This window comes from Geospiza fortis, unplaced genomic scaffold (assembly GCF_000277835.1).
Source record: "Geospiza fortis unplaced genomic scaffold, GeoFor_1.0 scaffold405, whole genome shotgun sequence".
Classification (NCBI taxonomy): Eukaryota; Metazoa; Chordata; class Aves; order Passeriformes; family Thraupidae; genus Geospiza; species Geospiza fortis.
This window is the reverse complement of record NW_005054415.1, coordinates 1,211,946-1,236,446: the sequence shown is the minus strand read 5'-3', so window position 1 is coordinate 1,236,446 and position 24,501 is coordinate 1,211,946. Positions and strand designations below refer to the sequence as shown.

Sequence of the window (24,501 nt, the reverse complement as noted above, 5' to 3'; positions counted from 1 at the left end):
GAAAAAAAAAATAAAGCAAGAAACTTAATTCAAAAGTTCTGAGCATTTTCCAGGCTTTTCCCCTGACCCTTGGTGCTGCTGAGGGCCCTTTTGGGCAGGGCAGGGCAGGCAGTGCTGGTGCAGGGATGGCATCCCCGAGCTGGGCTGGGAGCGCTCCCGCAGCAGCCAGGCACAAACCAAGCGGTTATTGTCATCAAAGTGAGGAAACTGAGCTGATCAAAACAAGCAGAAGGCCCTGTTCTGTTTGGGCTGTACACTCTGTACGCTGCCACTTGGGAACTTAATTAGTCCACATGCTTCATGCTGCTATCTTTAGTCTGATGGCATACAGCTGTTCGCCCCAGCATCGCTGCCTGCTGCCCTTGCCCTGCTCTTGGGGTCCTCTCTGGAGCAGGAAAGGAGGGATTGCCTAGAGATGAATCCTCTGCCAGCCCTTGCTGGTTGCCTAAAACAAAACCTTTTAGCCCAGATCGTGAGGTAAATGAGGTTTCATTACATCTTGGGAGTTTTCCCACATGGCCAGGGATTGGGAGGAATCCCACAGTCTCAGGGTGCTGATCACATCACAGGGCTACCCTTCAGACCCAAAAACCAATCCTTTTCAGGGCAGCCTTACCTGCTGCGGTGAGGGGAAGCATTTTGGAATCATTGTCAGCATGAGGTGAGGGGACTGGTGAGGAGAGCTGGTTCTGCTTCCCACCTCAGCAGAGGTGCAAGAAGAGTGAGCCCTGGACATGAAGTATGAAGGGATATAGATTATTTTAGGACATGGCACTTTTCTGACAGCCTGCCATTGTACACAGTGATCAAGATTGTGCTGAGATCATGGTGATCCCTTCATATTAAAATGCAGGAAAAAAATACCTGCTGAAGATGCCCAGCTGGCCAATGAAGCCGAAATTGGGGAAAGACTCAGGAATGAGGCATGAGCTCCCACTCCTGGTTGCCTCTGTGTTCAGCATCAGGTTTAGCCTGAGCCCCCCTATTTACAGCACAGGAAGGAGGACAAAGCTGGCTCTATAGCCCGAGTCTGCCCAGGGAGCAAGGGAATGCCCCTGTGCACTGCAGCTAATAAATGAAGGTCTTCAAAATCCCTTGGCTGATGTGATTTCTTGCACAGGGTGTCACAGCCTTGGCCTTTCAGCTGGGACATTCATATCTCCCAGCTGGAATGCAGCTGGCATCCCCAGGCCTGGCTGTAACCCCCCAGCTCAGAGAGCAGCTAATTTTTCTGAGCAGTTAAGAAGTTCCACATTCATCTACTCCTGGGCTTTAACCATATCAGTATCCTCCACCTCCTGCCTCCCCCCATTAGTTTTTGTCTCTTGTAATCATTTTTTTTCCTCATATTCCAGAAATCCCTGCTTTGCTACCTTGACAGTGATGTTAATGTCAGGTGCTGCACATCATGCCACACTCATAAGTTTTACATTCCTGTGACATGCCAGACTTTGATACAATTACAGCTTGGCTACATATCTTAATTTATGTTACAATATTGCTGCAGTAGTATCAGAGACAAATGTTTAATTCACAGAAACTCAGTTTCAAACTACAGTCCCTGAATGCAAACAGCAGACTTCAATATTTTTTCATCAATTTCTTAGTTCATAAAAATCAATTTTTGTAGAGTTTTTACACTGTACATAAAAGACTGTGGCATCAATTAGCCTTAATTCTTTTTTTTTTCTTTTTTGGAAACCTCTTTGTAGGAAAATCTCATATTTCAGCAATTTGCATTATCCACACAATCTGCTTTGAAGTTCTAAGTTATGGTAAGAAAAGGATCCACTTATCTGCACATAAAAAATGTTCAAAGCTTATAAATTCCCTGAAACAGATGTACATTATCATTGGATTTGCCTTTCTCTCTTTGCTGTTGCATGGCTAATAGAGTTTCATGTGCCCCCTCACATCCTCCCCATTTAGCATCTTTTCTCTACAGAAGCATGCACCCTACTGTGCCAATCCACACTTCAAAGATTTCTGTCTATCTATTAGAAACAAAGCACAAAGTGAGAACATATGGCCCCTTTTAAATTTCCCACATTTAAGTCAATATCGTTTCTTTTCTCCTTTGGCAAAGAAACATAATAAGGTTTATCTTCTCCCTTCCTAAATCTGCTGGCTCTCTCAAACTGCTTGTGCCAATTCAGCAGTTACTTTGCAGTATCAGACTTGGCAGCACATATGAAAACAAAATCTCTAATTTTTAAATTGCTTTTATTTCTTCAGATCAAGAAGATGCATTTAAATGATGAAAAAGGACAGAATGTAACTGCACACTTTCAGATAAGTGGATTTTAAACCCATGAAAGGGCACAACAGAAAGTCAACAGCAAAAAAATTGTCTTGTTTGAGTTCTTTTCATGGTGACATCTTTCTAAAGTGACTAAAGGGATGGAAGAGTATTGGGGAATCTAAGGGCTTCCTGCACCTGCTTGTCACACGTGCCAGAGCCTCCAGAGAAACCCAGTTCTGGGGCTGAGGGGGTGATCAGACACTGAGACACTGACACCCCTCCTGAGGACAAGGAGCAGCCACTGGCCTCAATGGCTTTGGCTCCTCAGTTTCCCCTGAGGGTGTCACAGGCATAGTGAACATACCTCCTGTGTGCCAGGAAGAAGCAATCTTGGACCATTCCTTTGGAGTGGCTCCATCCTCACGCCCTTGGGGAGGTGAGTAAGAGGGCAGGCAGGACACTCCTGGTGAGAGCTGCTGTGCAGGGGATTTCCTTTGCAGGCTACAGGAGCAATATCCAAAGGAACACAGGCTCCAAGTCAAACAAACTGCATTAACTATTGTTAGAAAGATCAGCAGACACATAATATCCTGTGAATGCCGAATTCCTGATTCAGTTATAGCAAAAGGGGTTGCAATGATGATGTTTTTAGCAGAGAAAGGAATTAAAGCCTTGCCCTGCTCCTGAAAACACAATGACTTGCTCTAATTCACAGTTACCAGCTCAAATGACTCTGTGTTTCAGGCTTGTAAGATATCAAGTTTGTAATCTTTAAATTAATTTATTTTAGCATCCATTTATTAGACCAGGAAAGTTCTAATAAAAACCTGTCCCTGACCAGTGCAAGCTCTGAGTGTCCCAGGGCCCTGATCACATGAGAGTATAAATTGAAGGACTTCTGTTGATCCAGTAAAGCTGCACAAAATTTCCAGTGAAACCTATGGAAGTCACATGCTCAGAGCCATTGAGGGTTGTGGCCCTAGCAGATGGCACACTCAAACAGCAAGTTGTGATTATAGACATCAAAAGTAAAAAACATTCCCTGAAAAGGCTGTAAAGAGACCAGTGGAATGTGAGGCCCACAGTGCTCCCTTATTGCTTCCCTTCATACTTTTGCACTTACTGGAAACTCAGAGTCTCTATAATTGGGCTTTTCCTCCCCTCCACTCCTTGCAGGGTGAGAGGGTTAATTGCTTTGGACTGAAACATTACAGTTTTTGTATTCCTGCTTCCTACTGGCACGTTGAGTATGCAGAGATGCTGTGTGCACACACCACACAGGAGCCCCAGCACTGGGAGCAGGGATGAGAGCAGCTCCAGACCTCCAGCCATGGGATGAGAGCAGCTCCAGACCTGGTATCCATGGGATGAGAGCAGCTCCAGACCTCCAGCCATGGGATCAGAGCAGCTCCAGACCTGGTATCCATGGGATGAGAGCAGCTCCAGACCTCCAGCCATGGGATCAGAGCAGCTCCAGACCTCCCAGCCCTGGGTATCTGTAGAGCTCCTATCTCTGGCTTTGAAAATCAGCACTGGCCAAGTGAGACCTTAATGCTAATTGCTGTAGCATTTCACTGTTTATCTTAGTTGAACTAGCATTACCAGTCATGGTTGTTAACAACCTCAAGTGGCACTTTATTCATCTATCAACAGCCTTACCCTGTGAACAAGCAAGCAAAGAACTATAAACACCCACTCCAAAGTCACTCTGTAGGTTTAAGCTGAAGCCCAAAGAAAAAAGGCTATTCACAGATCATCAGAGAGCAGACAAAATACAACCTCCAAACCAATGGTTTAATCTACAAAGTTTTATTTGTCTTTTTAAACTTGTAAACCATAAAAAGAGCTTATCAAATATCTGAAATTAGTACAAGAAAAAATGATGAATCATAGCAAACTGCATTTGTAAGGTCCAAATTCCAAGACATGCATGGGGCTCTTCTGCTTCCATTTATGAAGCTGAAAACAAATTTGGCCCAGTTTGTTAGGTGCTTTATTAGAAAATTCACAAAGCCTCAGCATGCTATACTTCGTGAATAGAACAGAATGGGAAGGATTAAATGCAAGACTAAGCGCTCAGCACCAGAAGGATGTGAACCCCATATCTTCATCCACAAAATCAACACCAAAGGAGTACATACATCCCTTAGCTGGTAGTCATTAGAGGCAGCTTTGTCTCTATGGACTAGGCACTCAAAGGAAGACACACACCCCCACCTCACAGACATGTCCTAGAAACCAGAAAGCACAATGCTCATCATTACCACTATGCCTGCTATTGTTAATGTTTGCCCATTGCCAAATTTATGAAGCCCCTTAAAATTATGTCTTCAACATCCTTAAAAATCTTCTGGAACTTTCAACTCTCAGACCCCAGAACACCAGCCTGATGAGACAACCAACATGGCCTGTCTGTCATTCCTTGTGGTATAAAGATTATCCTGTGTCAGTAGATTTCACAAGCATAGTTAGAACTTACTGTTTAGAAAAATCAGGACAGATATGGAAACTTTGGGTAACATTTGACCAATTTCTGTGTGTTTGTAATCAAAGAGAAAAAGAACTGATGTCACTATTCAAAATGTGTTCTAAGGAATATTCAAAACATCTGTAGGAACACCTCTGCTTCCAAAACCATTTCCCTCAGCTTGGACAGGGACTCAGGGATCCTTCCTTATTCTGACACAGTCCCAGTGATTATCTGCAACTTTCCTGCCTTGTGCCTCCCCCTGCACGCTGGAAATTCAGCTCTTAAAGAAAGTCTTTCAAGTTTTCCCAGTGAAAAGCATTCTACAAACTACTGTTGCTGTTTATGAGCAAAAACTGTACCATAAGAGATTCATAAAAGTAATATGAATATGAATAAAGTATGAATAAAAATTTCTCCATACAGGATTTTCCTGCACCTGGTGTGTCTCCCCCAGCCCCTCTGTTGGACACTTCTGTGCTATCCCTACACTTCTCAAATCTTTCCATCCTTCCCTTGCCAGTCTTTCTTCACAGCTCTAACCCTCACAGTAATCTGCCTGAATAGTCCTTAAATCCTGCTAGTTTAAACCAAAGAAATTAGAAGACTTCATCCATGTGACTCCTATAATTTCAGCTCATTTAGGATTGAATTATCTAGAAATATCTAGAAATACGAAAGTAAATTAAAGCATCACTGAAAACCTCATTATTTAATAACTATAATCCAAGCTTCAAATAGGATGCATTTCAATGTATATTGAATAATTTCAATATAATTTGTTTTTCTCTATGTGTTCCTTTTAGACCATTTAAAGCACATTTTAAATGTGGATACAACAACAAAAAAACCCAAAACAGACCCTTCCAAATCAAATCAACTCAACATCTGTTCAAATATGCAAACAAAATACATTATTATGTCATAAATAGAGGCTGGTTTTGCTGTTAAGTGCATTAGGAAAGATATCTTCTTCCAGAAGCTATTTAGAAAACACAGTAAGTTCAATTTTTAGTTTATGGGTTTTCAAACATGCTTCTGCTGGTATATAAAAAAAAAACAAACAACAAACAAAACCAAAACCAAAGAAGTCAGACAATTAATAGGATGCTGAATAAGACTCAGTTCCCAGCAAAGCCATGAATAAGTCATGTTTGAAAATGTACTTTCAGATCTTGATGAATTGCATCAAGGTAATTAAAGGTGAGACTTGATTAGCTGACATGTTTCCAAACATGAACATTCTTGCCTGTACTCCAGGCAAAAATTATGGTGAATGTTTTTGCAAATTTTCTAGCATGATGAATTTTTCTCAAGTATAATCTAGGCCCAAAGGGGCCCAACTTTCCTGTTAATTGGAATACAAATGAAATCTGTCATTCAGTAATTGAGGTACACGATGACATATGGAGAACAGTATGCATTCATCAGAGCTCTGTGTTTATGTGGCAACTTGTGGGCTGCTGAGCACACACAGTGCTCATCCCTTTAGAAAAAATCACCTCTGTCAGAATCCATCTTGTTCCACTCACTAACTTCTGCCAGAGGACACACTCACACACACACACACATATATATATGTATATATATATATACACACACACATATATATATACACACACATATATATATATACACACACATACATACACAACACACACAGCTTTAAAGTACTTCTCCAGCTAAACACTGCTGTTCTATCCTCACAATGACTAGAGTAGAAAAACCATAATAGAGGTCATGTATTTGGTGATATATTTGGGGCTGCTCTGCCAATATGCCAGGAGAATCTGTACCTCATCATCCAAGGGCAGAACTGGGCCTCCATTTCTCCATTTCTAACAATGACCAAACGATATGAGGCTGTTTCAAAGACTTTTGGAAGTGCCTTGAGGGCCTCCAATGACATCAGTGTAAAGAGTATTTGCTGCTAATCTTAATTAATTTACCAGCTTGATCTCTTACAGCAAAACTTCCATTTACTATTAGCAAATCCATCAGCAGTAAGATGCAGAAAAAACAAATACAGGAGTTGCTGGCTGCACATTATGTAGATTTCAAACCCACCTTCCTGGAATGAAATAATAGGTACCCTGCAGCCAGTGGGAACCTGGCAGCCTTGCCAGAGATTCCACTGGGACAGAGATTTTACTTCACAGCCTTAGCTTAGGTTAATTTGTATTGTGGTCATGAAGTTGTGAGAAGATCTTAGCAACCCTCATTTTCAAAACACTGCCCTCCCCAGAATTGCAGCTGGTAGAGATGAGCAAAACTTTTTAAATTTAATTTTTTCACAAATAGTGCAAACTTCAGGACTGACTTCATTTTGCTGAACTGCCTTATGTAAAAACAGAAGAAGGAAGCGAAAAGTCTGGAGTTTTCATCTGAAATTACTTAATGCCACTCCATTTTACTTTTCAATATTAACAATATACTCAACTCTGGTATGTTTTTCTTTGGAAGTAAATGTTTTGATCAACCAGAAACTAAACTCTTTCAAATTTTGATTCAGCTATGGTTTTGAACAACCTAAACCAATATTTTTATTTTTTTTAAGGAAAAGTTTTCAGAATTAATAGCAAGATGAAATATCAGTTACTGAATACAGGTCCAACAGCAGGGGACAAGAAATTTGACTTTGAAACCTGATATTTTAAATATTAGACCAAAGCATACCCAGCCCGTACGTAATTTCCTGATCCTGTTCCCAAAAATGTTAATGCAAGCTCTTTCATCAGTGGGATCTGCAAGCACTGACAGCAATTGCAACAGGCCCCTGAAATCCACAACAAGAAGAAAGAAATATACTTTCTGAACTAGTAAAACTTTAATTAACAGGGGGTTCTCTTGGCACAGTTTTTGCTGTTAAATAAATAAAGCATTTAGTCAAAACCATCTATATTTACTATACAAAATACTGAAAAGCAAACATATTTAAAAGGTACAGAAATTTAAGGTTTTGTGAAAAGAAACTGTGCTACATGTTATTCACACTTATAATGCACATAACACAACTGCAACACAGTATTTAGATACTGTATATTCATACATGGCTGGTGTAAGGTTTTCATAAGGGGATGCCATGTTATTAAAATGCATTTGTTTTTCACAGACTCTGAGCAAGGCAGAATTTGCCTTTTGAATGTCCAAATATAATAAACCAAACCAAAGCAATGCCAGGCAGTAACAAATGGTCAGTCGTGTTCCACATCAGAGTCCACCTGGCACAGCCAGCATTGCACACCTCTCACTCAGATGGATTTTGGTAGTGGTGCTGTTTTCTTTTCCCAGCAAAATATCTTTGGGTGAAGGAGCAGTTTTACCCCTTTGCTGCCCTTTTGTAGAAAACCCCACAATTCTGAAAGCGCTCGAGTTTTCCACAATGTTTTCTGGTTTTCAGTAACAATCTGCATTTTAAAAAATTGACTAAGAACAACTTCCACCTCTCAGTCTTTGTGGCATATGCTCTACTGAAAAGAGAACAGCTTTAATTACTTCTTCAAAACAAATAGCATGGCATCCCTTCTTAGATGGAATGTACACTGCGTGTTTGCATGCGGTATAATGTAAGTCACTTGAATACATCAGACTTTTTTAACACTATAATATAAATAAGCTTATTCCTTCTACTAGACATATAAATGCCTTTTTTTTTTCTTTTTGCAGTCCATAATTATATATACATTGAAAAAGAATGATACACAAGCAGCAAAAAAGGCTTAGACTAGAACAACTCAGTGGTAACTAACCAAATTCGTGGCCTTTTCATATTCTCAACACAGAAAATTCTGCATATAAATATTTTTGGACTTTAAGAATTTTAAAATAAACAGAACAGTATAGTTGTCACACAGATCAAACACATTTTAAAAACATTTTGTTAGATTTTACAGAACACGCTGTTGACAGCTAAAAAAAGTAAAATAAAATAAACCAGATTATTTCAAGGGGACAATAAGTCTAAACATCTGCTGATCCAGGGAGACAAGAGACGGACCTAATTACCATGAAGTAGTGATTCCATTCCAATTCCATGAGAAGGCAAAGCTTCCCCTGTCCTTTACAAGGTGATGTCTCTGTGTTCTTAGAAAGGACAACATTCCCCTAAACCTGGTCAGCAGTAAGGTAAGACCCCATTTTGGCCTGATCAAAACTCTAGTCAGAAAACAAAAAATACCCCAATCATAAAGGGCTTATAACAATGTCGGATAGTTACATTTTACAATATATACTATTGACAAAATACCACAACATTAAAAATAATTAAAACCAAAAGCAAATACATTTATAGAACAATTATGTCTTTATGTAGGAGTTCTCTACTTTAATGTTCCAAAAGAAATGTAGGTGTTCTCCAGTCACTTTCTACCTGCAAAATGGTGATCTGTACAAAACCCAACTGAATCTATTTTAAATCTGGGCTCCACAGAAAGCAAAACGTCAATGCACTGACCTTTTTTTTTTTTTTTTTACTTTTCCAATTTTCTTTTGACCTTCAAATTTCTCAGCAACCATTAAGGTCTTGTGAGTGTGATCTGATTCTCCTTCATGGAATGGAAGCCCTTTGATATGGAAAAAGTAGAAGAATCCAGGAAGATTGTGAATGATACTTTTATACATGTCTCTAAAATGGGAGAAGCACAAATTGATAGGTGCTTGGGAAATTCAAACTGGAGGCACCAAGAAAATGCCATGGCATATGTTTCTAAAAAGTCACTGTTGTGGAAAAAACAAATATAATGTTAATATTCAAACCACAGATTTCTAAAACACAACAAAATGTACCTGAGAGTGTGCATATTTATATATATATATTTATATTTATATTTTATATATATTTGCAAACATTTAAAGTGAGAAAGTATATTTTCCTCAATTCTTTCTCATAACAAAGAACTGTGGATTTAAACAAAACAAACCCCCCAAATCAACCCCTCTCCTTCTCAAAGCCCCATGAATGATATTTATGGCCCAAGCACTAAAGTCTAGTGCTGCTTTGGAAAACCCCATTTCACATCCTTCTCTTTTCAAATAGTACCCCAAACAGAGTGGAGAATAAGCAAAAGAAAAAACCAAAATTAAAAGAAGTATACTTAAATATTACCCAGTATATAACAGACTGTACTTGTGTCAATGAAGAATCTCCAAGAAAATAAAGTGTAAGTCATACAAATGTAGCCCTGTTGACAAGTTTAGCTAATATTTCCTTGCAATTAAGATGATTTGAAAGGATGTGAACACAAACAGGCTACACGAACACAGTATATTAAAATTCCCCCCTGTAGCACATTACAATCAATAAAAAGAAAATAAAATCTGAATAATACTAGAGGTAGCAGCTGTTTGTATTTTCCATTATCTGAGTATCTCTGGAGTCCAACCCTTCGAACATTGCTCCCCTGATGAAAGGCTTGTGTGCGATCAGCCGGCGTACAGCAGAGTGGAAAGCTGGATGTCTGCAGGAGTGTTTGAAGTATCTTTGTGAGTACACTGAAGTAGTACTTGTACAGAAGTGCGTTGACGACCTGTATTAAATCACAGCTCAAAAAGCTATGGCTGTTTGCTGTTTTACAAGCCACTTAAAAAAAAAAAAATCCACAAGGTGTTTGAGTAAGCTATGCGGTTCCACAACATATAAATAGGGTGAGTTTCAAGAGTTCCATATAACCTCTAAAATATATGCTAGCTGAATATTAATGGAGTAATGATAATATTAATCATAGTAATGCCTTAGTTCTGGTATCACAAGAACGCATTTCCTTCATTTGGGATGATTCCTGGAGGATGTTGTGGGATCTCTTCTATGTCTGGTAGAAGTGGTGGTAGTGGTGGTGGTGCTCATGATGGTGGTGGTGCTCATGTCTTTGTATCATCTGTCCCACTTGGCCTTCATATAAAATGACTGTGGGCAGGTCTCTCACGTGCTCCTTTTCCACAACTGTCCCCGGAGACTGGAAGGTTTTGCACATTTGGTGATTCTCCTTTGCCCTCTGCTTATGCTTCTTGTGGATCTGTTGGGACTGCAAGGGAAGGTATGGGAGGTTCTGGCCCACCCGTGCACTTGGGGAAGCCATAGGCAAGGGCACCCCTTGGAATGGTTTATTCCTAACTGCCCTTCCAGGATGCACAGGGGCGACATTTTTGCCCTGGGCTTTGGGAGACCTCACAAAGTGCTTGTTGGAGTCCTGGTTCCGGAGCCGCTGCTGGATTTCTGCAATCTTGGCATAGGAACCTTCAGCCAGATTGATGTGGTTTGGATCCACCACTTGAGATTTCCTATGATGAGCATGGAAGGTCTCAGGCTCATGAGAACGGGATCTAGTTTGATTCACAATTCTGCCTGGTGGGTCATGTTTTTGAGCTGCTGGAGGAGATCCTAGGAAATAACAAGCTGAGTTAGTCATCTAGTATTTCAAAGTTCTAATTAGTAGCATGCAGTTGGCAGGGATAGCATTATCGGCAGAACAAATTTTTCCTAAGGAAGTGAATGCAATTATAGCTGTCTAGTTTAATTACATTTAATAATTCTGGCCAGTAAATAATACACAAATATGAATACCTATCTAGAGAAGACTGAACACACAGTGTGTGTGTGTGTGTGTGTGTATAAAAATCTTTATGTTACCAACTCTTGGTCATCAAATTAACTGTGAGGGGAATAGTAAAACCCTGGCAGAGGGCAGGGAAATGAAGGAAATCCAAATCTCTTTGATGTGGGGACTACAGCCAAAATTCCGGGTACAAACACACATTCTCCTATTTTTGGGTCAGTAGTGAGTATAAAATATGTGCTGGTCTCATCTTGGGAACAAGCTCCAACATCCAAAAGTCAATCCTTACCTCACCCGTAGACTAAACTTAGTAATTTAGATGTAAAGATTGTTCTCCTAGGCTCAGCTCCAAGTTTAGCTACACAAACATGTACATCAAAGCAGCCTTGCAGCACATTACCCACTCTATAGTGATACCACCTTCACCAGTAATTATCTTGCAGTATTCACAGTCCTATTCCTGAGTCACTACAGACAAATCACACAGCTTCCCAATTCACTGTCCCTGGCATGGAACATGCAACTGAAGAAACAAAAGATTATAAGGTTACAACATAAATTACCTGGCCCAAACTTTGATGTGTAGTTTTCTATTCCTGCAAGATCCAAATAGTGGTTTCTCCTTTCAATGTTCTCATCAACACAATGACGATAGCACCCACTTTGCTCTGGATTGTTCTCACTCTGGTGGTATCTGTCATCAGGAAGCAAAATTACCATTCAGCAGAACTTCTTTAAAGTTCTTATCACCATCTGCAAACCAGCAACTAATGGACCCTTTGAAGTGACAGGAGGTGCTCACAAAGAAACAACAAACGCTTGAAATTGTGGATGACCAGACCTGCTATGACGATGGGCCCAAACTGACTGTTCCTTCCCCTCACATAAATCAACCCTGGTGTTGCAAAGCAAAGGAGCCTTTCCAATTGCATCACATGTGCAAAAGCAAATAAAACCACTCCTAGCATTTATTACTTTCTGTCTTAGGGCCAAATCATTCAACCAATTCTCCAATTAGGACACACCAAAGAAAATCTGCTGTTTGATTCATGACCATTCCCACCACTGTGAGGAAGTGCAGGGCTAATCCAGATCAATGTCCATGTGCTCCTGCTTCAGAAAGTCAGGCAACAGCACAGGTGTAGTAACCAGAGAGAGCCTGGGAAGAGAAGGTGTTGGTAGGACACTCAGAGGTAACTGCTGCTTTCCAAAATATAATTAATAAGGTCAGATCAGACGCTGGCTTTAGAATCCCAACTCCTTTTCCTGCTCAGCTTCGCAATTTTATTTATAGCAGAACTATTTCCTGAGAATGAATATCTGAAATACCATTCATTTATGAGGAAGAAAAAAATCAGGCAGAAGTTTACAGTATTGTAGCCCATAATGCCAAACAATTTTATTCAACAATTTAAATGGGACGTCTGCAAATATGATCAATATTTTCAATATAACAAACAGTATAAGCAGAAAACCCTTGATTAAGTTGCTGCTTGTCATTCAGACAACTCAGTCTCCAAGACCACGAGATTGGCTTCGCTATTTCTCTGTGCAAGTGCACTGATGTCAGCCCAACACCAGAATTTGGCCTTGTATCCTACACCAGTTGCTAAATAAGGGCTCCTTACTGTATGGTGCCCAGTACTCTGCTTTTAGTCTATTAACACATTTCTAAGTTTCCAGAGGCTGCTGATCCCCTGAGCTTTGGCACAAATGCCTTTCCTGGTCTAGTTTGTACTGTTCAGGGACATTACAGAACTGAGGCCCCTCGTGTCTCTGTCAGGTCTGCAGTGTCTTTTATCAAAGTCACAAGACTTGACCTAACTGGAAGAGCATTTTTGCTCTACTTTGATAGAGGTAGAGTCTCCTGAATGGAGGAGAGTCTGCCTGGAAAGCAGGTAAAGTTTAAAAATTCTAGTCAGCTTTGAAAAGTGACACGGGCTACTCTCAAAAAATAAAAAAAAAGGAATGTCCAGATATTCTCTACATTTTGGATACCTAACCAACAGTACCTTTCCTGTATCAGACACAACTTCACAGGTTGTTACACTTTAGCATGTCAACATAAAAGATCTCTGGGGCTAGAACTTGCATAACTGCAGTTGCCAGGCATGAATCACCTACAGAAACCACTGGGACTTGAACACATGTGCTGAAGACAATTCACAGTTAACCCAGAAAAAACATCATTGAGTTTGATCCAACACAATTAAGCAACACAGCATACAGCACTGCTCTTGGAAATGAAGCTAACAGGGAACCTGTTATTTTGTTACTGCAATAAATTAAATCTTTCATCAAGACAGAGGAAAAAAAATTATGCCAGTAGTGCCACAGCCCTACATTCTAATAACTTTCTTGCATGCAAGATGACGTTCAGCAATATTCATGCAAATATACACAGCAAAGCAATTATACACTGATGAGAGATGTGCTCCAGTGTCAAAGGAACTCCAAGTACTTCTGAGAACTGGAGTGTCTGGCATCCAGGCCCTCAGGGCTGTCCTGCAAACACATGGGAGGACTTGGGCACACACCAACCATGTAAAAATACAGTGTTGTTACTGGGCTTGGTATGGTTCTGGTTTAGTGAAAAAGCTTGGGCTTGGTATGGTTCTGGTTTTAATAAAAAAGGGCATCTGCTGGAGTGTTTGTGGGGTGTATGGAAGTCCTGTCTAAAATTCCCACGCTGATGTGTCACCCTGATGGCACAAAACAACAGAGCAGGAAAGGGGAATAGAGCACAGGGCAGAAAATGCAGGGACATCCCCTGAGAGCCTCACTCACTGAGAACACAGAGCTTAAATCAGCCAGGGAGAACCAGGCTATCTAGCCATGAATCTAGCTACTTAACGGGACACTCATATTAGCCCTACAGGTGAAAACTCCTGCCTGGAGCTTTCAGCAAATGAAAAATCCAACCCATCTATCTCCCACCCTTCAGGATAAAAACACTTCTATCCATTTTATGTTGAGTATTAATCACATCTTGCCTAGAATTTCCTAAGTGACTGAACATGTGAAATGTGTGCACTTCTCACAAGTTCTCAGCACTGCTTTCAAAGGGGAAGCAACTGCATTAATATTGTGAGATTCTGACCTGAGCCTCAGCAGCTTTCCTGAGGACTGTCATCTTGGCCAGAGTGCACAAACATCCCTGAAACACACACAGTGTGAACAGCACACTCTTTATCCTGTCTACATTTAGTGGGATCCAACAAAAACTGGCACTGCTGACCATTGTCTGATGCTGATCTACTCAGCTCAAGACACAGATTTTTCTGTGAGGAAGCCTCTCACCAAAGGAAGGAGAAGGACAAACATTTTGGCCCAACATTTGATGCTTCCATGACTGTGGATTGAATTGGAAATGCCTGCTGTTCATAAAAACACTACATTTGCAGAGCCAGGACTTTAAGGTGGATAAGAAGGGGACTTCAAACTGAAAAGGGATTTTTGCACTAGATTATCAAACAAAACCAATCTATTGAATTCACACAGGGCAAAACTTTGCTAATGGGCAGAGGGAATCTGCACACCACATCTAGGCCAGCAAGTAAAACCACAGAGTATTCTTCAGTTCATAGAAGATTCTGTGCAGAGTTGCTGACACAAGATTAATAGTAATTTTATTCTTCTTTTAATCTGAAATTTGATTGTACTGGGATTTGCTGACTGGGATAACTCACTAGCATTTTTTCTCCATCCAAAAAAGGGAGGTACTGTTCTCTTGTCAGTTTCAATAAGACTGAATGCTCCTTCTCCTGATAAATTTTCTATGTATCCAGACAAATATCCCTAAATCTAAGGAAAGCCAAAAGTTTGTTGTTTTTTTTCTTTTTAAAATTTGCAGCTGAAGAAACAAACATAACTAATGAGTCAATGTCATTACTGTAACATTTCAGCACACATTTCCCTCTGCCTTACAAGCAGTTTCTGCTATGAAACATAAAATCCTAAAATATATCAAATACACACCAAGATGACCTGTTAGCATTCTGGCTGGGTTATGAGCTGGTAACCAAGTTAGCCCATGCAAAGCTTGGCACCATTTGAGTTGATGAGTGAAAAAGATGGGCTGGAAGGAGGACAGAGAAAGGCAGAAGATGGCCTCTAAGGAGTGGAAAAGGTTTTAGGACACTTTTAGCCAAAAAGCTCTGCTATTAACCTCACTTATTTGCAGATGGCATCTAAAAAAGACAATTCAGATCCTCCAAAGAGCTCATAGAAAAAGAAAATTCCAGGATTTTTTTTTTCTTTTTTGTTTGTTTTAATATAAGTATCCAGCTGTGGAATGTGCTCTTAAGTCCACAATGAAAACTCCTGAAATTCTTCTATTTTAAAATAATTTTTAGAAATAAAACAAGCAAGCAAGGAATCAATGGTTGAGGTTTCCTCAGAGTGCCTGTCAGGAGCCAGGGTTCATTCCCCTTACCTGAGGGAAGCCCTCTGCTTCTTCTCAGAGCTTCTTGCTTCTTCATTAGCTTTGTTTTCAGCTCTGTGCCTGGCACTCTGCAAATCTGCCAGCAGAAAGCACATTATTGTCACACTGCTGTCCTTGCTGACCAGCACAACCAACATTCCACACTGCAAACACCTCTGTCTGGGTCAGTACATCAGATGTGATGCATCATTTCCTGTAACCTTCCCAGTCCTGCTTTGCCCAAAGGACAGATTTTATTCAGAGGTGACCAGGACTGCAGCATCTCAGTCAGGGCTGGGTTTATCCTGCACTCCATGGGGCAGCCCAGGTGGAGCCACACTCACACTGAAGGCTCAGTGCTGTCCTAATGCACCAAGAGCTGCCCAGCAGTGAGAATTCGCCTGTGTCTGCTCTTGAGGGAGTGATTGTTTTATTAAAATTGAGGTAACCAGGCTCTCCTTTTAGTCCTGATGCCTACATTTTCTATTGAAGTATTATTTTAAATACTTCTAGTATTTCAATTTAGTACTACTCTACCTACTGAAGTAATTATGCTGATACAATTATTATTACAGTGAAGTTAAGCTAGACGAGCCATCATGGTACAAACACTTTTATAAGGGCACACTCTGCCAGCACAGAAAATGTACAATTTTTATGCACAGATTATTTAAGTTTCCTTATGCTTAATTGTTTATTTTTACCCAGCAGCACTGGTAGCTATGCACTGGCAAGAAACATTTTATACCCCTACACCTCCTCCCACACAAACCAAGTGCTGCAGTGTCAGCAGAGATAGAGTGGTGCAAGAAAGCCTTAGATCTGCCTTGCAGTGCACAAAGACAATTACACCACATTTGGGTTACTGCTGCTTCCAAAAGAAGCCATCCATTAGAGGGGGGAACCCTCATTTCCTAATGAGACTCTGAAAGGAGGGCAGGTAATTTTACAATCAAGATCATAAAGCAGGCTCATGGGGTTTAAAAGACCCACATAATTATTTGCCTTTAAGTATATATGTATTTGTATTAACAAAGCATAGAGATGGATTTTCAAGGGACTCTGGAAGTTTTTGTATTTTTCCAATGGGTGATTGCACATCCTTACCAGTATGATTTAACAAGATACTCTTTTTCTTCTGGCTGCTGTCTGGTGCCACAGTAAGTTTCACTCTCAGAGTTTTGCTGGAACTAGGAGAATGGTTTACTGATGCATCAACTACCTCATAGATGGTATGAAGCAAGCTGGTAATGTCCTGGAGGAGGATTGAAACACAGAAGAACACAGCACTGTGAAAATGGCATGAAACCACAGCTCCAATGCTTACAATTGTTTTGGATTTGGCACCATTAAATGCTGAGGCATCCTCAGAAGTCACTGAATTTAGAAGACTTCAGCTTGCACAGTTACAATCAGAAGTGTTACAATCTTCATTAAGAGTCAGGTCTATAAAAATTCAAAACCTCTACAACTTTTCCTTTGCAAAGGAAAGTTACACCTGTAACATGTGGTGGGCAGCTCAAAGTTTAGTATGCCCTAATGGAGCCCCCCACCACTTTAGAAGTCAATACACAGTCCTCATTATGGAACCAGTTTTAAAGATGACATAGAAATACTAATTTCTACTCACACAGAATTTAGGGAAATATTGACCTTATGGCCAGGACCAATGATATTACAGTAGATGGTTTTCCAGCTCAATAGGAAGAATGAATAACTAAATCCTAGCGGGGTCCAGACTTTGTCTTAACATGTAACCTCTCTAACTTTCCTGCACTTAAGAGAATTTCTCCAGACCTGTCAATTCAAGACAAAATTCATAAGAAGAGAGCAGAATATGTATTTTTTCTCTCATTGCTGCAAGAATCTATATGGGCTGTTATCAGTAGCTGCTTTCCATGCTCTTGACAATCCCTGTCTAAAGCTTGAGTGTGGGACAGAATGCTCTGTGTCAATCTGGTGGACATCTCACAGCTCTTTTAACACATCTCCATTCTCACACTTCCACTGTAATTTGAAATCTAGCTAGATCTCTAAATGTGGCCAGACAGAGCCACATCCAACAGCCAGCTTGAAGGGCTCAATTTTTATTTCATCTAAGAGGAAACCCAGGCAAGCACATAAACAGACAAACAAGCTATATCTGTTATTTTATACACCCTCCATAAGTCATGTTCCAGGAACATTGTGCTATAATCCCAGACTTTGATAAACCTTCTCCTTCAGCAAAATACTTAAGCACAGTATTTACTCTTAACTGGGCTCCATACACTCAGCACTCAGTGGGTGAGTGGGGCTTTTCCCATACATTCCTGGACAAGTGTTGGTTAGCCAACATGTCATCTTTCCACACAAGGCTGCTATCAAGAGGTTATTATCAACTCTTTCACTCACAATAATCTACCCTTTTTCCCTTTTTTCAGCTATGCCAGATATTTGTAAAGCCAGATGTTTGTACATCCAGTCTATTTTAGCTTCAAAAACCATAGACAGAAAATCCCCCACTGCCCTTTTACATGATTTTTTTCAGGGTTGAGGTCTAACTTGCTAACTGGCTGACAATCTGCCTCTTGTGTTCTGTGAGGGTCTTTCTCAACAAGCTGCTTGACTCAGCAGTTTAAAAACTACTCCCAAAGGCTGTGAGGGAAGGCAAAATGTGGCATTTGTGTGACACATACTTGGCAAATCACAGATATGTGCACATGCATGTCACATCAGGACAAGTTGCATGTCCCAGCCAAACAGGCCCAAATTAACCCAAATTAATGTCCAGGCTGTGAAATGACTGCACAGAGAACTCAGCACCCTTGTGGACTGACACACTGCTGCCTCTGCATTTTGTTATGTGTTTAACATGCAGCCCTGAAGTTCCTGCATTCTGGCACTGCAGAACGTGGTGCTCACACTGGATGAGTCCCAAGATCGAGGTTAGGGACAGCCATGAGCAACCACTCAGTGCTTATGCTGATCTCCTAAATACTGACAACAACATTTTCATTACAGGATTCATTTACTTGTGGTCCTAATTTGGGGTTGGGAATTTCAGCAAATTGACAGTTCTGATTTGGTCAAACAAGGCTGCTTGGGTTGTTCTGTCTCATGTACCATGGTCCTGGCTGAACAGGTACCAGCCACGAGGCAGCTTGAGCCTCTTGTTGCTTCACAATTATTGTTTCACAATTATAACACATGAATTTCTGAGGCACTGATCTACTGAGAAGATCTTTGTCAATGAAATTTGAACTACCACTAAAATTCCTTTCTCACAGCCCTGTTTTGGCAGCTAATATGGTAATGGTTTCTTGTCAAATTGGTAGCAATAGACCATTAAGATATATGTTACACACTCTGTATTTTATAGTTACATGTATATTTACCCCAAAAGTATTTTCATCTTCCGATAGCCTGCCAGCAGACCTGTTTCCCTTGAAAGCTGTCCCACTGAACATTATCTGTATTTAAATTGATTAAAAAACTGCCTAAATCCATTGAGACAGCTTTACCTTCCACACCCCAGCCTGTGCATTTCACCATCCTCAAGAAATCTAGCATCAAAGATCAAGAATAAAACCTAGTTAAATGTTCCTCTTGTCTGATAAATAAACCAGCATGACTCAGAGCCCACCTACCATACAATCGAACTTTTATGCACAAAGAATTATGAGTTTTACAAATCATGGTATTTTGCAACTGTTTTGCTTTAGACTGCTTGGCCCTTCCCCCACAAAAAGTGTATTTTTAGACTACTATATTAAATGGGTAAGGAGAAACAAGAATGAACAAAAATATTTCTCTCCTTCATAGCAAATGGGTTATATTTAGAGAGAAGTGTTCTGCATGACCCTAACTTCTGAGGGGCTTCTGGTATGAAGAATTTCTGCTGGGATCTCTAGGTTAATCAAGTACAAAAACTGAAACTATTCTATTTTTCCACAGAGAGGAAAACAAATGCTCACTGAGTAATATCCAAACAGCCAGCACGTGCCATACCCAGATTTATTTGTCTTTTGCTTATTGAACACCATGGTTGGTTTTTCCAGGGTGAAAATCCCATCCTTTTTTATCAAGCAACCAATGCAACAAAAGTATATTAACAAGAGAAAATTTAATAGATTGCCTGAAATATTTTTATTTGTTAAGTCCACACATGTATGCTGCTCTCACACATCTATCTGCAGAATACTTTATGGCTCTCCAGTAGGAGATTTACAGTAATTTATAATGTTCAGAGAAATGTAAAACATTCAGAGCAACCAATGGGTCTGAAAAAAGAACCAGACCACTGAAGTATTGCTCATTTCTTACAGAACATATGTGAGACTGAGAAAGCCCCTATTCCAGGTATTATTTTCTGGTTTTAAGGAATATTAGTAGTGCAGGGATGACCTTATTTTTCCCATATTAACATAGATTATCATCACAAGACTAGTTAGCAAATTAGAGATCTTTGTAGAAGACATTAATAGATTTTTTCCATTAGAATTAATTTAACAGAATGAGATATTTGTACCCCAAAAAACCCCAACCAACAAACAACCCCCAAAAAACCCTAAACTACCAGCCTTCCCTCAGGAAAAAAAGAAAAACAAAAAAAACCCAAACAAACCAAAAAAACCCCAGAGAACACCCCCAAAACCAAAGAGTTCAATAAAACTGAAAGATTCAGTTTGAGTCTTTGTAGCTTGCCTGAGAGAGAATTCTTTGACTCCCCTTAAAACCAAGAGAGAAAGTTATATTTTTTCGTAATATTTCTATTTGACATGAAGTCATCATTTCTAATGACTGAAGTGATGGCCACAGATACAAACAGGCACTGCTGCTCTATCCATTGGTTCCATTGTTCTTTCTATATCCTGAGTTAGCACAAACACAGTGAAAACCAACAGACTTCAAGATAAGGGTCAGGCTGATAAATGGTGGACCCAAAAAAACCAATATCCTTCCCCAAGTCAGTGACTTGGTGCTGAGCTCTGAATGCAGATATAACCTCAAACTCTTTTATTCATCAGAGTATAGGAGTAAAAGAATCTAAAAAGGGAAAGAACAAGTCACAAAGGAAACATATGAGGAAAAATTGGGTATTTAATGTAAGATAGAAAGAACAATTTTAGCATTAAAAATGCATGAAGAGAAACATCAATATCAGTTCATTATTTTCCCTTGGAAAAAGATAAATACAAATGTCTCATTTGTACTTTGTTTGTAGTCTGATTTCGACATACAGCAGGATGTTTTTATTGCAACATCAGCTCTGTTTGATCACATACATTTTTGAATCATTCTTATTTGGAACGCAAAAGGAACTTCACTTGCTATCTACTCAAAAGCTGCTCTAGAAGAAATTTCTTTTTTTGTTGTTGTTTTTTGGGTTTTTTTTGTTTTTTTGTTCTGACAAGCAACTTTCTTTTGTGCTTATTCCTGTGCAGTCGCTCACCAAAGAAACTCAATATTACAAGGAAGAACTGGTTAAAAAAAAGCAAAAAAAAAGCTAGTGTTTATGAAGCATAATTACATTCAGAGAGCTCAATATAAAACCTCACGGATCAAAACACATTAGTTCAATTATCCAAGTTTCAAGTCCGATTACAAATATTCATGTGTGGATAATTACAGTGCAGCTGTCAGTTCTAAAAAGGCCTGCTGTACATAATGAATTGTCCTCTTATGGCTTATGGAATGAAGGGAAGTGTTATTAGCCAAGTTTTGTAATATACATATTACAGCAGGAAAAGTTATCTCTCACTAAACCAAAAAGGACTGAGAACTGGTCATCTTTATGACAGAAAAAGCAGAAGTTTAATAACATACAGTAATGTTAATTTACAATTTGCCATCCCAATAATTATGCTTTCATAACGGGTCTATCTCTTCAAGAAGCATGATTAGATGTGAATTTCTAATTATAAGGACTATAGAATAAGTCATACAGACTCTAGGAGGAAATCAAAGCACATTAAGTTCTGAAGACATAAGATCCAGCAGAAATTTCACTAAAATGGAATTTGAATGCTCTAGCAGTGATCTGTCATTCTGTAGAACCCAAGGGAAGTTGTAGCAACTAAACACACACCTTATTTACAATTTTTATACATTTGAATGAAAAAGCCAATTAAATCCATCAGTAAAATTTCTCCCCACCTATGTGTGTCTTACAAACTTAATTTAACTCTGGATTCCTTTGGAAAGTCTCTGGACATGAGGTACAATGTTTTAAACACAATGATTTGGAATCAAATGAAATGGATATGGGTGGGCAAGCAACTTCTTTTCCACTGTCTCACTTTTAAAATGTGGTGAAAAGCAAGAATAATGCTACTGACTTCTTTTTGCAAAGCACCTCCAGGTCTACAGGTAAAAAACTAACTGAAAAAAATCTCTCTGTTAAATCCAGATATAAATCCAGGAGACATTAAAGGGAAATTCTCCAAGAAGGAGAAAAGGTCCATATTAAGCTTTTCTCACCAGAACACTGGACCTTTGTTAAGAAAAGCTGACTGGTTCTGAATGCATTTTTATCAGCTCACTAAAGGGCACTGGTACTTCACATACTTTTAACTGAAAACATGTCTCTTATTAATTTTAATTGAAACTATTCAAATGTTTAATGTTCCCCCTCGTTAAGTCATTTGCAGGAACAGGACAGAGTTGCTTAGCAAAGGACAGTATCAGGCACACTATGTCTGCCCATCTCCCAGGGGCCAAGAGAACAAGAGATTCTATGTCATATTAAGAGACTAAAATTCCTCTTTTGTGGCCAGGATTATCTATGAGCTGCTATTGTTGGTCATTCTTGCTCAAAAAAAACCCTCATAAATTGCACCTGGATTCAACAGAAGATAACCAAGAAGATGGCTTATACAAATGGCCCTGGAACAGTTTGCAAAAGAAGTGTGTGACATAAAGGGGAAGATTTGGAATGGCGCATACTTCTCATTTCTATCTTTGGTCACATGTAAAGAGCTGAAAATTATCAACCTATTTGGTCCCTTGGTTGAAAGAATTTTTTTTGGCACAGGTTCAAGCCTGAATGTAGCAACCTCCAGACCTCAGAGGAGTATAATATTCAATCCCTGCACAGATTTGGTTTCAGTTAAGCTGTAGTCTGCTCTTGTAGCAGGGTGAGGTAGAATTTGGCTGTAACATATTCTCAAAGTACAGTCAAATTAAGCTCTTCGGTGTACCACATAATCACAAGTAATTATTGTATACATACTTGAAAGCATATTCTCGTTATGTTCAGCACATGGAACCCCCGCTGACATTAATGGGAATTCCATGCCTGAATGTAAAAGACACCCATGTGTGTGGGTTTGGGTTTTGTGTGTTTTTCCCCTATTTTTGAGAGTCACAATAATCTTGTAATGAAGACTTAGCCTTGGGTCTTGAAAGACCTGGGTTCAATCTGCCACTATGTTCTTGTGAGACTTCAAGCAAGTTATTTCATTTTTCTAGTCTCTGTTCCACAGACATTAACAAATACAATACTACTTCCTCACCTCATCTGTCCTTCTTGCCCTCTCTATCTCATCTTCCTATTTCAAACTCTGGACTTAGCCTGCAACTTTTCATCTGCTTGTTCTTGTGCATGAGGGGCACAGATTTCACTTGACTATTCAAAGCACTATCAGAGTAGAGATAATAAAAATAGCCTTGTAATGATGTTCAAATACATGTTAAAAACCCTGAACAACCACCACCTTTGGCAATGTCAAAAGAAATTTGCTTCAGACTTTTTGGTGTCTAAGGCCACTACACTTTCAGTATTTGCCCTATTGCTTTCAAACAGTTTTTACTAATTGTCACAGGCACCAGCATCAGATCTAAGAGAGAAAAAAGCCTTTGATTTTCAGTTGATTATCTAAAGGCATGGGAGCCAGTAAACACACATCACAAAAATCAATGACAGCACACAGCATAAATCCCAAGTAAAAGACGTTCTTCTAGAAGAAGTATTATTCAATTTGGGCAGAAATAGTTCTCAGAAAGGACTATAGCCTAATCTATACATCCTCTTATTTGGCTCGAAGACATCCTGATAATAAAAAATAAACACAGGTATGCTTTGACAGCCATTCTTTATGGTCCTCCAGAGAACATCATCAGTGTTATTTATACTTGGAGGGAAAAGGCAGAGATCAGCCCAATATTCATAAAAACAATAGAAGAGTATAGTTAGTACTGCTGGAAAGAATGTCAGCAAGCAACCTTGCTATTTGGTTAGCTTAACTCTGAAAAGCAGGAGAGAAGCCAGAACAATATACATTTGCAGGGGTTTATTTTGACAATGTGTTTAGCTGTTCAGTTGTTTCAGATATTTTTCCTCCTCAAACGCCAGTACTACTTTTTAAAGGCTGATCTCAGATATTAAACAACAACCAGCTTAAAAACCGGTACAGTAGATCTGAAAACAGCAAACTACTGGTGGGATTGTTTCTAGGAGGGAAGGGTCGATGGAAACTGCTGTTTAAGTTGGCAGGACACCTCTACTTCATAGTAGAAAAATGTTCCTGTTATAAAACACTTCTCTTGTTAGCAAGTGCTGCCCATAGAGGGGCAGCTGTACTTTGCTTACCTCACGTGTGACTCTTCCGTTGTTATCAAAGTCATACAGAGTGAAGGTCCATTCTTGCCTGTTATCTTCCTCTACAGACACATCACATTGCAATTCCTAAGAAACATGCAAAGAGCAGCTGATTATCTAAGGCAAAGGCCCGTCTGCAGAGGAGACTCTGTAAGATGCTGCTTGCTTTCTTCCTCCCTCCCTCCCTTGTGGGAGGAAGCTCTCAGGGTATGTCCTGTCCTGTCCACATCTCTGTCC

General features: G+C 39.7%; 1 protein-coding gene across 1 annotated transcript in view; it reads right to left on the bottom strand.

Annotated features, from left to right (window-relative positions):
• Positions 1 to 7,514: 7,514 nt before the first annotated feature.
• Positions 7,515 to 24,501, bottom strand: part of NKD1 (NKD inhibitor of WNT signaling pathway 1) — a 41,968-nt gene continuing 24,981 nt past the window's right edge. Inside the window, exons 5-9 of the mRNA XM_031061479.1 lie at positions 24,256 to 24,351; positions 16,791 to 16,938; positions 15,696 to 15,780; positions 11,824 to 11,954; positions 7,515 to 11,085 (exon numbers count right to left, since the gene is read on the bottom strand). Coding sequence (XP_030917339.1) covers positions 10,511 to 11,085; positions 11,824 to 11,954; positions 15,696 to 15,780; positions 16,791 to 16,938; positions 24,256 to 24,351 — 1,035 coding nt within the window. The 3' untranslated portion in view covers positions 7,515 to 10,510. The remainder of the gene's footprint in view (positions 11,086 to 11,823; positions 11,955 to 15,695; positions 15,781 to 16,790; positions 16,939 to 24,255; positions 24,352 to 24,501) is intronic.